Below are 17,208 nucleotides of genomic sequence, written 5' to 3' on the forward strand. Positions count from 1 at the left end.
ACGCCGGCTAAAAATACGTCCTATTTGTGCGATTGGACGACGGCACTGAAGAGCACCGCAGCATCTTCTCATCTCCCTCCATCCCTTCCTCTCCTTCCTCTCTTCATCGTATCTTCCTTCTTCTAATCACGAGATGAACCCTTCAGTGGAAATCTATCGTTTAACCCTCCTGTAAATGAAGACATTTACGGGCACCAAAAAATATTGTTTCCTTGTCTGAAAAAATCCAAAAATTCAGCAAAAAAAATCCCCAAATTTCTGAAAATTTGCAAAACCTTCAGGATGAAAATTCCAATAATTTCTTAAAAGTTTCCCTTAAAAGTTTTATTTTTAAAAAATCCCCCAAATTTGGCAAGAAAATTCTTGTAAAAATTTTCAAAAAATGAGTAAAAATATTCCAAAAAAATCCTAAAAATATCGAAAGCGATTACATATATATCAGTAAAATTTCTAATATTTTCTTTAAGAACATTCACAAAAAAATCTACCAAAATCCATCAAATTTCGCACCTTAAGGCAAATGAAGCAGCACCGAAGAAAGACAAGCTGGACTAACTCAAACCAAGTTTAAATATTGCTGTTTAAGCTAACTAAGCTGGACCAAAGCTAAACCACTAGCTACGTGTCTTTTCCAGTGCCAGCATCCATAAACGCTAAACGTGCCACCTCCAGAAACTGAGACTAAATGTTTAAATGATCATGTTTATGTAGAAACGACCTACTGTGCACGTATCCAAGAGTCTTCCAAAAGGACTCACATTGACAAGAAAACTAGTGTCATTACAAATACGACTATAACCAAGGCTTAAGATGGTTTAGATGGTTGAAGCTTCACTAGGTCTAGTAAGCAGCTCACTGGTTTGATTAAAGGTTTAAGGTAATTCTTGTCTCTTTGTGTAAACACAGCCTGCAGTTCAGCTGAAAAGTTCCTGAATTTTTATCCTGTGATTGTTGATCACAGCTGAGTCAGTTATGGCTTCATGTTTTGTGTCAAAAAGTGCAGAGTTTTTTAGTTTTTAACAGGATTTGGTGACCACAAATGGGTTACTTTTGGCTAATTTTTAAAAGAGACTTAGAATAAAGTGAGTCTGATAAAATATCACGATAATTTAAGATATTTAAGCTTAGCTTTGAGTAATTTTGCTAACAGAACTGTAATGGTCATGTGATTAGTTCAAGGACCTTTGGAAAGTTGAAAATTTGAGGATTATTTCAGCTTTTACAGTTTCTAGCTCAGATAAATGGTGTAATATTGGTGATTTTTTGACAGAATACATGTCCTGTGTATGAGCTGGCAGGTTGTTGGGGTTCAGAGGGTTAAATAACTAACATGTGAACCACCAGGACCAGCAGAGGAACCACCAGGAGTAAAACACGGAGCCTGTAACTCACTTAAAGTTGTTGTTGTTGGCTGGGGGGAGCTTCTCGCAGGCGTTGAGCAGAGCCTGGAGTCTCTTGTCTTGATCTTGAATGCTGCAGGACAGAAAATGAAAGATTTGTTTGTGAGAGAAGTGGAGAAACATCCAGAGGCAGAAGATGTTATTTGGTGAATTACACACTTGGAGGCCTGGATCCAGTCGTTATAGAGGTCGAAGGTCATCAGCGGCTCAGGAAGCTCACGCAGGTAGGACTTCAGAGCACCTGGAGAACGACAGAAAACCACCTTAACCCTCCTGCTGTCCTCATTTACAGGCACCAAAAAATATTGTTTCCTTGTCTGAAAAAAATCCAAAAATTCAGCAAAAAAATCCTGAACGTTTGCAAAACCTTCAGGAAGAAAATTCCAATAATTCCTTCACCCTCGTGTCGTCCTGCGGGTCAAAACTGACCCTTGTTAAAGTTTGAAAATTTAAAAAAAAAAAAAAATAATTTTCACAGTGAAACTTCTGATGTCCACATTTTCAACAATTTTGAGAAATCTTTGAACATTTTTATGGTGGGAAAAAGAAATGTTAAAAATGTTTCTTTAAGAACATTCACATAAAAATCAACCAAAATCCAGTAAATTTCGCTGGATTTTGGTTGATTTTTGTGTGAATGTTCTTAAAGAAAATATTAGAAGTTTTACTGATATATATGTAATCACTTCAGATATTTCTAGGATTTTTTGGAAGATTTTTACTTATTTTTGAAAACATTTTCTTGCCAAATTTGGGGGATTTTTTTTTTTTTTTTAAAATAATAGTTTTAAGGGAAACTTTATTTTGATGATATATTTTCGCAGTGAAAATTTTCACATTTTTGGAAAATTTTTGAACATTTTTGGTGTAAATAAAAAGAAATCTTACAAAAAAATGTTTCTTTAAGAACATCAAAAAAATCAACCAAAATCCAGCAAATTTTGCTGGATTTTGGTTGATTTTTTGTGAATGTTCTTAAAGAAAATATTAGAAGTTTTACTGATATATATGGAATCACTTTAGATATTTTTAGGATTTTTTGGGAGATTTTTACTCATTTTTTAAAAAAAATATTTACAATTTTAATTTTTTTAATTTTTTAAAATTTTCTTTCTTGCCAAATTTGGGGGATTTATTGATTTTTTTAAAATAAAAATTTTAAGGGAAACTTTTAAGGAATTATTGGAATTTTCTTCCTGAAGTTTTTCCAAAATTTCAGAAATTTGGGGAATTTTTTTTGCTGAATTTTGGGATTTTTTTCAGACAAGGAAACAATATTTTTTTGGTGCCTGTAAATGAAGACAACAGGAGGGTTAAAAGTTTCCCTTAAAAGTTCTTTTTTTCCACCAAAAAATGTTCAAAGATTTCCCAAAAATGTTGAAAATGTGGACACCAGAAGTTTCACTGAGAAATATATATTTTTTCCACATTTTCAAACTTTAAAACGGGTCAATTTTGACCCACAGGACGACATGAGGGTTAAACTTATTTTGAGTTTTCTTGTAAAATTCAACTCAAAACAAGATAATTTCAAGATTGTTTGTCTTAACAAGATATTTAAGATGTATTGTCTTAAAACAAGTCCCTCCATCTGCTGAAATGTCTCTTGTTAAGTGAATTTATCTTAAATCAAGTGGGATGAGACATTCTGACTAAAAATAAGACAAACAGACTTGGTAAGATTTAGAGTTTTTGCAGTGCTGAACCAGCCATCCCATTAAGACAAACTATTTCCACCACAGAAGTGAATTTCTCGGCGCTGATGAGGAAGGCGACGGCTGACTGGGCTTCACTGCGACTCGTCTCCTTCTTCCCTCTCCGGTCGGCTGCCTTTATTTCCCACAGGGGCAGCCGGACGGACGGAAGAAGCAAAGCTGGGATGCATACATGTCTGCCGTCGACATGCAGGCGTGTTGGTGCCACACGAACACGTTACATGTGGAGTTTTATACCGAAATCATTCTTTTATTGTGATGGAAGACGAACCCCAGGATGCTCTGTCCTCCCTCCTCCTCCTCCTCCTCATAAATGAGATCTAACCCAGTTTAATAAGACATCGACTCTCTTTCTTTCTCCGTCACGCTCCACTGAACACAGACTGAGTTTAATTTGATATTTAATAGGGTATCATATAGCTCTTGATGGGCAGAAACCTTTCTTTCCTTTGTGGTCTTTTTTACATTCAGGGTTAAAATGATCGTCTCTGCTTCATCACTGAGGTCGCTTTCAGTTTATTTGACTGATTAAACAACATAAAAGTGCAAATTAGTCACCAATCTTGTTAATTAAACTATGAAAAAATGGTGGGTTTTGGGTATTTTCATATTTTAAAGCATCTCCAAAACAGAAAAGCTTCACTCTATATACTCTGTAGAGTTACTTCATCCTGGTATTTTGCAAATTCATTTGATAAAATGTAATAAATTGAGGAAAACATAGCTTTAAACTCTGAATTCCAAGCAGTTTCTGGCCCTATTTTTAACTGCAGTTTAAAGTCCTGCACCTCTATGGAAACAACACAACCATGAGTAGAAGTAGAGAGAACTTTCTTTGATTTTTTTTTTTTTTTTTTTTTTTTTTTACAATATTTGAAAAAAAGGCGTAATAAACACATTTTTCCAAGTGCCCACAGCTGTTACCAACGCCAGAAAACAAAATAGTGGCTTTACATACTATGAATCTTTTACTATTGATATTTTTATTTCCATACTTTAAACTAAAAAGTCCCTGAATTTTCATCGTGTAACTGTTGGTTGCAGCTGAGTCTCTAAAGGTTCACAGTTTTGCTGAAGAGCACGATTTTATTTCATTTTTTTTTTTTTTTTTTTTTAAGGAATCTGGATACTGCAAACTAGTTTTGGTTAATGGTCTGGCTAGTATGACACAGTTAGAATGGAATTTTTACACTTTGATGGCCGGATTGGACCCTCTGGAGGACCAGTTTTGGCCCGCGGGCCGCATGTTGGACACCTGTGATGTTTACCATAAGAGTTCTAGTTTATTGAAATATAACTTTTGTTTGATTGCTCTGTCTGTAAGTTTATAAATGATCACCATGGAGACTTTCTGCTCATTTTTCTGTTATATTTGAATAAATAATCAGCGTCGTTTTCAAGTTTAAAAATATTTCCCACAGCTGGTGAAAAGCTGCTGCTTTGGAGACGTACGATTCTCATCTGACAGCAGCATTATGCAGCTCCAGGGGAGAAAAGATCAATAGCAGCATCATAAAAGCCTGAAAGCTTCTCTTTCTTTTGTAGTCTATCACGGTTCAGATTTAAAAGCATGTCAGCGACAGCAACAAAAAGACGCCAGAAAACAGATCTTGTTATTTGCCGCAGCCTCTGCAGAAGACGAGGCGTCTGTCTGACACTAATCCCGGTTATATTTGGAATTTATCACTCCTCATTTTTTGGATGGCTTATCGAGGACGGACAAGAACCGTTTGCTTTGACTCTCCAGCAGCTGCCGGGGAAGGAAAGTGACACCTAATCAAACGTGAATCCATCTGCTGTTAGGCTCTTACAGGCTTTAAAAACCAACCTATAGCAGGAAATTTACTGCTGACGACTGACGGCAGCAGAAACAAAAACAGACGGCGGCGGGGATTAAGAAATATTTGGGATTTCTTTGACGCCGACGGCTTAATTATTGCAGTTTTTCCTCGTTTGTGTGGAAGTGAAGGTGTGAAGGTGGACGGGAGCCACAGAAACGAGACTCCAGCTCATAAATCCAGCTGATGGTTGTCGGTCGCCATGGCAACAGACACGGTGCAGCTGGGAGGCTGAGGTGGGGGGATGTACGAGTGTCTGGCCGCTGACGGCTCATACCTGCGATGGCGTGAGGATCCGCCGAGTATTCCTGGACGTCCAGCACGCCACAGTCCAGAGACGCCTTCAGCTTCTTCAGCTTGGAGGCCGACGGAGCGATTCGGAACAAACCCTGAGACACAAAAACAGACAAAAAAATCAGACAAAAAAATGGACAAGTGACAAAAACGAGTCAAAAATGTCCAAAGCGAGAAACAAAATGAAGAAAACAATGCATAAAACAATGAATAAAGCAAAACACAAAATGACAAAAATAAGACAAAAAACACAAACGAGACAAAAAGGAAACACAAAATGACAAAAACAAGAAACAAAATGACAAAAACACGAGAGAAATGACAAAAGTAAGACAAGAAAAGACAAAAAAACAACAAAAACAAGACAAAATATTACAAAAACGAGACAAAAAAATGACAAAAATGAGAAAACAAAAAAGCAAGACACAAAATGACAAAAACAAGACACAAAACGATAAAAACAAGACACAAAATGGCAAAAGCAAGACAGAAAGCGATAAAAAGACACAAAATGATAAAAACAGGACACAAAATGACAAAAACAAGACACAAACCAACAAAAAAAAGACAAAATGACAAAAACAACACATAAAACATTATGAAAAAAATCAACCAAAATCCAGCAAAATTCACTGGATTTTGGTTAATTTTTTTCTGAATGTTCTTAAAGAAAATATTCAAAGTTTTACTGATATAGATGTAATCACTTTAGATATTTTTAGGATTTTTTTTAAAAGATTTGTATTCATTTTTTGAAAATGTTCATAATTTTTATTTATTTTTTATTTTTTAACTTTGTATTTCAATGCCAAATTTGTTTTTTGTTTTTTTTTTTTTAAATAAAACTTTTAAAGGAAACTTTTAAGGAATTTTTGGAATTTTCTTCCTAAAGATTTTGCAAATTTTGTATAAATTGGGGGAATTTTTTTTGCAGAATTTTTGGATTTTTTTCAGAGACAGGAACAATATTTTTTGGTACCCATAAATGAAGACAATAAGAAGGTTAAACTGGTTCCAGTTCATTCATTAATAACACAGTGGAGGACTGTTTGTTTCAGGTTCCGTCCTGGACCTCGTCAGATCTTCCTCCAGTGAGTTAGACTGACTGGCAGGTGAAGCGTTTGGTGTGTTTACCTCCTCCTGCATGCCGCACTCCAGCAGCATGGTGACACAAGCCTCGATGGGAAACGCTATATCTCTCCCGCTGAGCGCTAAGTGCTCCTCTAATGGTTTCCCGTAGCACGGCTTCTCCACCCAGGTTTCTGTCAAACACACAGTTACACACACACAGTTACACACACAGTTACACAGTTACACACACACACACAGCAGATCCACTGTTGTCACCTTCCACTCAATAATGACGCTCACTATGTTCAAGAAATTCCTCTCAGGCTGCAAGAGTTCCTGAAATAAGGAGAAAAGATGCTTTCTGAGTGAACTTCAAGACCCTGAATGTTCCCAGAGATCCTCATTTGACATCTGTGCATTAGATCATGTGGTTCTTCCAGGTAAGAACGTATAATACAGGAATCAGTGTCACTAGAACCATGTACTATAAAAGGTTTACCATGTGAGATCATTCCATCTCAAAGCATCAACATTAAGTCACTATATTCCAACTAAGATTGCAGAAGTGACTTGATCATAACCGTCTATAGATAGATCCATATATTCATCTTGATTTGGGCATTTTTCACAATACAAACATTTGAACTGAATCCATTCTTTGGGCCCAGATTTGTGGTTTTATAGTGTTTGTCCATTCCATCTCTAATCATCAATATATATATATATATATATATATATATATATATATATACATATATATATATATATATATATATATTTTTTTTTTTTTTTTTATTTATTTATTTTTTTTAAAGTTTTTTTTGTTGTCTTTTTTGGGCTTTATTGATAGGTGCAGTGGAGACAGACAGGAAAGGAGGGAGAAGAGTGTGAGTGGGAACTGAACCCAGGCTGCTGCATTGGGCATTTTAACATTGTGCAAAAACACATATTTGAACTAACTCTATGTATCCTTTTAGCCCAGATGTATAGTTTTCATCATGTTATCGCTCAATCCATGTACGTATATAAAAGAAGAAAAAAAACCCAATAACTCTTAACAAAACCTCTGATGAAATATCTGCAGTTCTGCTTTTAAAATCCTAATAATCAATTTCAGGGAATTTGAGTGATTTCACCCAAAAAAAAAGACATTATACTATTATGATGACAAACTGTGACTTTCTAGACTTGTAAAATGATCATAATATGTTTCATTCACAGCATATAAATAAAATCATATATATATATATATATATATTATATATATATATATATATATATATATATATATATATATATATATATATATATATATATATATATATATATATATATATATATATATATATATATATATATATATATTTTGCACATATTATTGAAGTCCTATATGGCATGTTTGATGGGCAGCACTTTCTATTGGTGGAAGTTCTGCCTTTAAGGCTAAAATCAGGGATCAAAAGTCTCCTGTTACAGTAAAACCCCATATTATTGACTATTTTATGTAATTACACAGTAAATCTCCCTGCTCTGATCCTGTCTGTACATACTTTTATGCCACATGAAAATGTATTTATCATGCATGGACAGTCCTGCACTAATAAAGTAATGCTCTGTGTGTGCTAATTCATTATGGTCATCCTACAGCGTGCTCTCAGTACGTCGGGATTCCTAATTGTTCTGTGATTTATGCAGAGCGACTGCTGCAGTTTCCCTTTGGGCAATAACAAAGTCCTCTACCTGCATCTGCTCCCTGAAAGTTTGACTGTCGCTTATTAACTCAGAGAACATTTAAATGGAGAGAACATTTAAAGAACCTCTCCGACAAACTGTAGGTGATTCCCATCCGGTGACAGAAGCACCTTGTGATAACTTTAACCTGCTGACTGTGGATCAGATTTATTCTCCTCGTGGTGATGCCGGCTGCAGTGAGGGGTTACAGAAAGGTGACGGCATCATAAAAACAAAAGTCTGTTGGTCTCAGACTCACCCTGATGAGCTTTGATCTGCGGCAGAACACTCTGGAGCAGCTCTAATGACTTCCTGTGGTACTCAGCCTGGACTTCTATCAGCTGCACAGACACAAACACAGTTCAAAAGTCCGTAGAGGATGTTTTCAGTCAGTTCTCTGAGGCCAAAGTCTGCACAGATGCTGCACTTACTGTCTGGAAGTAGCTTGCATAGTCAATTTCTTTGGCCACAAAACTGTACATGTCTGCTGAGAGCTGATCCTGGTGGAAGAAAAGACAAAAAACAAGCCAGAAGAGAGTTAAAAACAACACAAAACTCCAGTTAAAAGGTGTCCTACTAGAGCATCGGTATCAAACTCATCTTAGTTCAGGTTCCACATTCAGCCCAATCTGATCTCCAGTGGACCAGACCAGTAAAACCACAGCATAATAACCTAGAAATAACCACAACTCCACATTTTTCCTTTGTTTTAGTTCAAAAATGTTCACATTTAAGGAATGATCTTTTTTACAAACCATCATGAACAACCTGAAATTTCTCAAGAAAAATAAATTCAATTTCAACAACATTCAGCCTCAGTTTATCATTTCCACATTACAACTTCCAGATCACAGAGTGTCTACAAAGGAACACAACATTTAGTCACAGCTATCTGGAACTGAACATTACAGTATTTCACTTCATGATCAAAATGACAAAAGTCAGACAGCAAAATGACAAAAACAACAAAAACGAGACAAAATATTACAAAAATGTGACGCAAAACGACAAAAAAATTAGACAAACGACATGAAACAAAAAAAACAGACAAAAAATTAGAAAAAAGGTTACAAAGCGACAAAAATGGACAAAACAAAAATGAGACAAAAATGACACAAAAGGACACAAATGAGACAAAAAATGGCAAAAGTGAGAAACAAAACGACAAAAAAGCAGGCAAACAATATAAGCGAGAAAAAAACAAATCACAAACCAATGAATAAAACAAAGCATGAAATGACAAAAATAAGACAAAAAACACAAGAGAGACAAAAAGGACACAAAATGACAAAAATTAGAAACAAAATGACAAAAGTCAGACAGAAAACAACAAAAATGAGACAAAATATTACAAAAATGACACACAAAACGACAAAAGCAAGAAAAAAGACAAAAAATTGGACAAATGACACGAAACCAAACAAAAAAAGGGACAAAACTTAGACGAAACAGTTACAAAGTGACAACAAAATGAACAAACGAAACAAATGAGACAAAAAATGACAAAACGGAGAAACAAAACGATTTAAAAAAATGAGACACGAAACAACAAAAGCAAGAAACAAAATTATTAAAAATGCAACAAACGACATGAAACAAAACAAAAAATTATACAAAAAAGTTACAAAAAAATGGACAATGGCCAAAACATTTTTTTACACTTTACAAAGTTGCCCCACAGGCCCGATTGGACCTCTGGAAGGCCGCTTTTGACCCACAGGCCGCATGTTTGACATTTTCTGCAGCTGAGAAAAAGCGAAGGCGGATTTAATCACATTAATAACGGCTGCGAGCTCCGGGTCTCAGTCTGTACAGCTGAACTAAAGTTATTAGTTTCACCTGCGAGCTCCTCTCCTGAAAGGGTTCATTAAAGGTCAAAAACACAGCATATATAAGTAGAAAATTAATCAGCATTCGACTGCCGTTCTGAGTTTGTGGACAGTAACTGAATCCTGTAAATATTAGAGCTGGTGAGCAGCTAACTGTAGATGAACTGTGCAAAATTTCAACTGATTCAGACGTTTAAATCCAACTAATCACATTCTGCAGGACTGCAGCGCGTACGATACGTAAACTGTCCCATAATGTCTTTGTGAATTGTGTCAGATTGTGTGAACTGGGTCAAAGCGGTGCTGAATAAAAATAAACTGCCTCCCAGCTGCTCTCCCTCCTGGACAGATTTTACATCTTTTTCGGCTCTAAACACACCTGGTTGTCTGGAGGAGAAACTTAAAGCTGAATAGGAGATGATCAGGTGTGGACAGAGTAGGGAGAAAGCAAGAAAACATCTCAGAAACGTGGTTTAGTTGCTGTTCCATCTCTTTGCAGGATGTTGAACGGTATTGTTTGGAGTTTGGCACAAAAATACTGTTTTAATTTCTTCTACCGAAGGCAGAAAGTTTCCCTAAGTTCTCCTAAACTCTACAGTTTTACTCTAAAATACCTGTGCAAACCTTAATCTCCAACCAAGAGCCCTAAAAATCTGAATTACTCCACATTATTCGGGTTAAATTTGCCCGAAATTTGCACCGCTGAAGTACAAAATCTATGCTGGATTCCAGATCCTTCATCTTGAGGGTTTATTCTTGCCGAGGAACCCAAATTAGTTTCATACATTTTGTGCTAATTTGTTTTGAAGTGTGCAAAGAGTGTCAAGTAATTAACAGTCATGAGAAAAACCTCAGACATGGTTTTATTATTCCATTATAGTAGAACTGTGAGGCTGCAACTAACAATTACCTTCATTATCCACTGATTGTTCAGTGTATAAAATGTTGGAAAAAATGCAGATCAGCACATTCAAACTGGTCTTTTATCTGACCAATGATGAGAAACCAAAGCAAAGCTCAGGAATTAGGAAATATGTGCCAGAAACCTCGATGTCCTTATTGACTCAGACCTGAATTTTAACAACCATTTGAAAGCTGTTACTAAATCTGCCTGGTACCACCTGGAGAACATCAATAGAATCAAGGGTTTCCTGTCTAGAGAAGACACAGAGAAACCTGTTCATGCATTTATTTACAGCAGGTTAGATTATTGTAATGGTGTCTTTTCTTAATAAGACATAAAAAAAAAAGACAAAAAACAACAAAAACAAGACAAAATATTACAAAAATGTGACGCAAAACGACAAAAAATGAGACAAATGACACGAAACAAAACAAAAAAGTTACAAAAAAATTAGACAAAAGTTACAAAGCGACAAAAAAATGGACAAACAACAAAAATGAGACAAAAATGACACAAAATGACATAGACAAGACAAAAATTATCCAAAGTGAGAATCAATCAAGTCAATCAAGCAGCTGCAGCTCATCCAGAACGTCCAGAACTAACACCAGGAAACTGGACCACATCACTACACTGGCTTCCTGTTAGTCAAAGGATAGAGCTCAGAATCTGACTCCTGGTCTACAAAGCACTGAATGGTCTTAGACCAAAATACATCCTGGACTTATTATCTCCATATGAAGCATCTAGAGCCTCTCCTCAGGTCATCAGGGGCAGGTTTACTGTGTGTTCCCAGAACCAGAACCAGGACTAGTGAATCATTCAGCTATGATGCTCCTCACCTGTGGAACAAACTTCCTGAACACCTGAGATCTGCTCACACTGTCAGCTCTGAAAACCGCAGCTTTGTCTTAGATGCTCAATCTATTTTCTTGACTTTTAATGCACTTTTATGTCTACTTTTCTGTTTTATTTCTACCGTTCAAAAGTTTGAGGTCACTTACAAATGTCCTTATTTTTGAAGGAAAAGCAGTTTTTTTTATCAGTGAAGATAACATTAAATGAATGATAAATCCAATCTAGACACTGTTAATGTAGTAAATGACTATTCTAGCTGGAAATGGCTGATTTTTAATGGAATAAAAAAAAACAGTTAAATAAAAAAAACTTCACAAGTTGTCAAAAAATGTCCAGAGGGCATCTTTAAGGGATTTCTAAACGGCCTAATAGCTGCACCATCTGCACCAAAAAGCACTATCTTTATTCTCTCTGCTCATGCTTAAACTTTCCACCAAATTTAGTTTGAATCTGTTGTGCAGTTTTGAAAAATCCTACAAATCAAAGGGACTATAAACAACCAGCAAGACAGCTAGCGGATAACAACAATAAACAAAAAATACAACACAAAAAGTTGTATCATGTTTTAACTATGGTTTTATCACCTGATATACACATGAAATCAGAATTCTGAAAGCCCAAAGTAGTTTTTTTTTGGCATTCTGAAAGCAGAAATAAGCTGTAAACACAACTGTGATATTTTACACACTTGTAAAGTTGCTGACGCTCCTGCAGATAAAGAACACAACACATAAAGCAGCTTTTATCCTGCATTTGAAGCTGTATTTATGACCAAATGATGAATCTAGGTCCAATTTCCCTTCATTTTTAGCTTTATTTTTGGTCTCCTCCACCAACTTCAGGGGCAAACATCTGCCTCCTCAGCTGTTAAATGCTGCAACTTTTGCTGGATTTATGGAAATAAACTTGTGAGCACTGACTCGACAGATCTCCATGCGGTTGGCTGCCTCCTCCATCTCTTCCCTGAGGTGGTCGGCCTTCGCTCCCGTTGGCTGCAGGTTGCTGGAAAGTCCTGAAGACTTGGTGGACTGGTAGTACCTGTGGGCAGAAAATGCTTTATTCAGTATTCTTTAAGTGACTTTGAGAATTTTAATGGAGTAAAAAAATCTGTAAAAGCAGCACGTTAAAGTGAATGAAGGCATTTTTATTTTGCCTTCAGCAGCTCCAGACTTTAGCTCCTCGGAGAAAAGAAACGTTGACAGCGAAACCTGACAGATACTTCCACCACAAAAACAAATCAAACAGTTTCTTTTAAAACAACAACAACAGCGGATTAAGTGTTTGTCTGACAAAAGACTAACACTTGTCTATCCATATATCCTCATTTATTCAACTTAAGCTCTTGTCTGTTCTCAGACTCGCTGTCTGTCCGTCAGACTTTCTGTCTGAGTGCAGATAATTCGCTGCCAGAGGAGCTCAGCTCACAGCCAGATGATGGGAGAAGAAATTGCTTCAGATTTGGGTCACTAAAAAAACTGGACTGCAGTGAGGAAAATAACATTCTGCACGTCAGCGCTCACAACAGCACCGATGTGACAGCGAAGCAGCCCAGAGAAACCGTGGAGACGGCGTGTTTCAGTGATCAGGAGACAGTTTCTGATTGGACCAGAGCGGTAAAAGGTTTTCACACCTGAAGTTTGAAGAAAACGGCACAAAAACAGCATAACAGGTCACAAAGTTTTGTAGTTTTTCAGCCTGAAGGATCAAAACACATTCTTTCATCTTTAACTGCACCCGAGAAAACAATTATTACGTGTTAATTTTTGTCATCGTAGCAGCAATTATCTCAAAAACTACAAGAAATACTAGAAATACTGATATTTCTTTGATATATTTTATGACAAATTTACAAAATGTTACCATTTTTGAGCCAAAAGAACCACAAGACATTCTTTCATCCACATTTCTACATGCTTCATACTCATTTATTATTTGGTCAACCAAATCCACCTGACATAGCATTTTATTTTGTCAATCACCAACAAGTTAATGATGAAGAAAACCAAACACTCACACTGGGGTTGGAAACTAGACATTTTAAGTCATCACTGCAGCAAATATCTCAGCAACGATTTAAAATCTGATGTAGATATTGAGGAACCCATAGAGGACGGGGCCTGATGGCAGAACTCTATCTCTACATGAGGTTGAAATTTGTGGTTTGGATTCTACAACCAATGTCTGTTGGGATAAATAACATATTTAAATAACATGTCTAACACCATCTGCAGAACAAAATCTTAATTTCTTCGATAAATTTTATGAGCAAATCACAAAAGTTTGCAGTTTTTGAGCTAAAACAACCACAAGGCATTCTTTTATCCACAATTAGACATGTTTTATACTCATTTATTGTGCTTGACAGAACAATAGGTGATTTTTGGTGGTCATTAAAAGGCCTTTCATGTCCGACAGGTTGCGGTAAAAACAGAAGATACTTAAAAGCAAAGTCAGCAATAATTTTAAGAGCTGCATGTGTTTTATAAAGACCATGGATGTGGTTATTTAGCAACTTGTTCCACATGTAAACAAACCTTAAATGTGAGATTAGCAGTGATATAATGAGCAAACATTGAACTTGCCTTGAACAGCTGTTTGTTGTCTATAGAATTAGCTGTGAGCATTAATGAATCAGTAATTTGAGGTGTAATTGTTTAGAACTGACTCTACCAGTCTGATGTACAAAGTCAGCATTAAAGCTCATTTAGAAGAGCAAAGCTGCATTCATCAGGTTTATAATTGCAGCTAAAAGAACAAAAGTGGCTGAATCTGGCTTCCAGGGAGGTTTTATCCCCCAGCATCAGTCTGCAGTGTGAAGACAAACAGCAGCTTCACTGTGTGGAATCAGAGTCCGCTGACATTCAGTTCATTCACAGAGGATGGAGTTTCTCACAGACTCACCGTGTTCGTGCCGAGTCCATGTCCAGGACCAGCTTGGCTAAATGTTTCCTTTGTTTCTGGATGTTTGGGATCTCCACCTGAGAGGACAGAGCAGAGCGTGATGTTTGCTGGTGTGAAAGAGGAAACAGACTCTGTATTGTCGGAGGGTTTTACACCTGTTGTTGCTCTCATGGAGATTAGTTTACTGGCTGCTTTACAGGACGAGTCTCATGGACAGAATATTTAAGAAACTCCAAACACTTTTCTCTACAAGTTCTTATTTACTCTGATGCTTTAATCAACATATGTGTGGATTTATGTGCAGCAGAACATCTATATGAAGCTCATAATGTCCACTTTTATTTGACTATATGCAGTGCATTCTTATTTTTTATTTTATTTGACTTTGTGATGTATTTCATTGTTGTTTAGCAATGACAGTAAAGATCTATTTTATTCTATTTTTGTCTCAAATGTGTTCATGAGGTCACAGTAGATGTTTACTATTGAGATCACATTTGGTTTTCCGGTGCACTACACAATATATATTAGAATTTGGAGAACCTCAAGGAACTCTGCCGATATCTAAGGAACCTTTCCTGCTTCCAGTCTTCCTGGAGGAACTTTTAACTGCTCGAGTTGAAGAAGAGAAACTTCTACGAGCAAAAAAGAGAACCCTGGAGGATTGCATTGTCAGGCTTACATACTTTATTTTACTTCCACAACTTAGTTTTACTGTAAATGTGTGCACTGGAAAACTTCAACATGCAAATACACTCATTTTGGAATAAAAATGATTAATTTTAAGGTATTTTTTCATCACTGAAAATTAGGAAATGGTTTTAGGCCATATTCTTTTGGCATTAAACTACAGAGCTCCTTTGAATAATATTGCATAGATTAAAGACTGGTTCTGCATATTTGGGGAAATTAGAATTTTTTTTACCTTCTGACAGATTTGTTTGTTAATGAGTCTCAAAACTAATGAAAATATTCACACTTGCTTCTTTCAGGTGCTTTTCCTTATTTATGTTGAGGAAAAACTCTTTTATTTCTGCTTTTCTTCTTCTCATAAAACAGGATGTAAATATTCTTGACTTGTTTACAATAAAAAGAATATATAATCATTTGTTGTTTTTATGTATTTTACTTCAAAATTTGTGCCTCCTTTTCTTTTTATGTTACTTTTAGTACGTATACTACCGTTCAAAAGTTTGGGGTCACTTACAAATGTCCATATTTTTAAAGAAAGAAAAGCAGTTTTTTTAAAATGACAATAACATTAAATGAATGATAAATCCAGTGTAGACATTGTTAATGTGGTAAATGACTATTGTAGCTGGAAACAGCTGATTTTTAATGGAATATCTCCATAGAGGTACAGAGGAACATTTCCAGCAACCATCACTCCTGTGTTCTAATGCTACATTGTGTTAGCTAATGGTGTTGAAAGGCTCATTGATGATTAGAAAACCCTTGTGCAGTTATGTTAGCACATGGATAAAAGTGGGAGTTTTCATGGAAAACATGGAATTGTCTGGATGACCCTAAACTATTGAACAATAGTGTGTATCTACGTGTTCAGATGTTTTTTCCATTTAGCTACTGTAAAATGCTGTCTCTACATTATGTATTATGTATTTAACTGTTGGAAAAGTTAATAAGGAAGCCTAAATTATACACAAAAACATCGTCAAAGCTGCTTTCAAGTTACAGTATGCGATGTTGAGCCATAAAAACCAAATAAAAAGACTGCAAATGCACACATATTGAGAGCTAATATTAAAATAAAATGGTTCTTAAGGAAGCTGAACCCCACGTTGGGACACAGATAGTGTGTTTTAAAGAACGTCTGCTGCTGTTAACTCCACTGGAGTCCATTAATCAGCTGTTTGCGTACCTCTGCCAGGTCGTACAGCGGCTCGATCACGTCCCTCTCGATGGTGAGTTCGAACAGGATGAGCTCCTGAGCCAGGCGGTCCTGCGTCTCCCCGCAGAGCTTCAGCATCTTCCTGCGACAGGAAACACCACAGAGCAGTAAAGTCTGGGACAGTCTTTACATCTATTTATGCAGCTCTCTCTGGAAACCTCCGCAGTGATGCCGACTCTGCGCCGGTACTGTACGACCCAATGCAAGCAGGTGATGTAACCCAGAGAAAGCCAGCTCAGTCTGTCCATTTAAAGCTGCTTCATTTCACACCTGCAGCAGAGTTACTGCTGTGGGAAAACGTTAATAATGACAAATTAATGTGACAGACTGTCTTTACTGTCATCAAAACATCACTGAGCTCCTGAAAAAACACATTTTAGAGCTGAACGCAGGCAAAGAATTCAGAAAAAAAATGCTGCAAAATGAGAAAACAAGCATTTGCAGAAACAGGTGTGATTATTTCCACAGAGAATAAATGAATTAAACAATTAACAGCTGTGAAATCTGATTAATTCATGGAGTCAGTTTAAAGCAAAAATGCCCGAATCCTCTGGTAGCAGCTTCTCAAATGTGAATATTTGTTTTCTAACATAATAATCTCAAAGTTTTAAGACTTTTGACTCCTGACCAGGCAAAACGAGACGTCTAAGTGTATTTATCTGTGATTATTAGCCTGCCTCTGTCAAAAACTAAACATAATATATCTAAAAAAAATTATTTTTTTCACTTGTTCACTTTATAGAACAATTTCTGCTTCT

At 36.3% G+C, this 17,208-nt stretch overlaps 1 protein-coding gene across 7 annotated transcripts in view; it reads right to left on the reverse strand.

The window, feature by feature from the left end:
* LOC111586470 (rho GTPase-activating protein 44-like) overlaps positions 1 to 17,208 on the reverse strand; it is a 135,289-nt gene that overhangs the window by 32,323 nt on the left and 85,758 nt on the right. For all 7 annotated transcript variants that reach the window (XM_055004484.1, XM_055004488.1, XM_055004483.1 and 4 more), the window contains exons 5-13: positions 16,421 to 16,532; positions 14,542 to 14,618; positions 12,561 to 12,678; positions 8,481 to 8,549; positions 8,309 to 8,390; positions 6,382 to 6,509; positions 5,231 to 5,342; positions 1,560 to 1,641; positions 1,393 to 1,473 (exon numbers count right to left, since the gene is read on the reverse strand). In XM_055004484.1, the coding sequence (XP_054860459.1) occupies positions 1,393 to 1,473; positions 1,560 to 1,641; positions 5,231 to 5,342; positions 6,382 to 6,509; positions 8,309 to 8,390; positions 8,481 to 8,549; positions 12,561 to 12,678; positions 14,542 to 14,618; positions 16,421 to 16,532 (861 nt within the window). The remainder of the gene's footprint in view (positions 1 to 1,392; positions 1,474 to 1,559; positions 1,642 to 5,230; positions 5,343 to 6,381; positions 6,510 to 8,308; positions 8,391 to 8,480; positions 8,550 to 12,560; positions 12,679 to 14,541; positions 14,619 to 16,420; positions 16,533 to 17,208) is intronic.

The sequence above is a fragment of the Amphiprion ocellaris genome, chromosome 18 (assembly GCF_022539595.1).
Source record: "Amphiprion ocellaris isolate individual 3 ecotype Okinawa chromosome 18, ASM2253959v1, whole genome shotgun sequence".
NCBI lineage: Eukaryota > Metazoa > Chordata > Actinopteri > Pomacentridae > Amphiprion > Amphiprion ocellaris.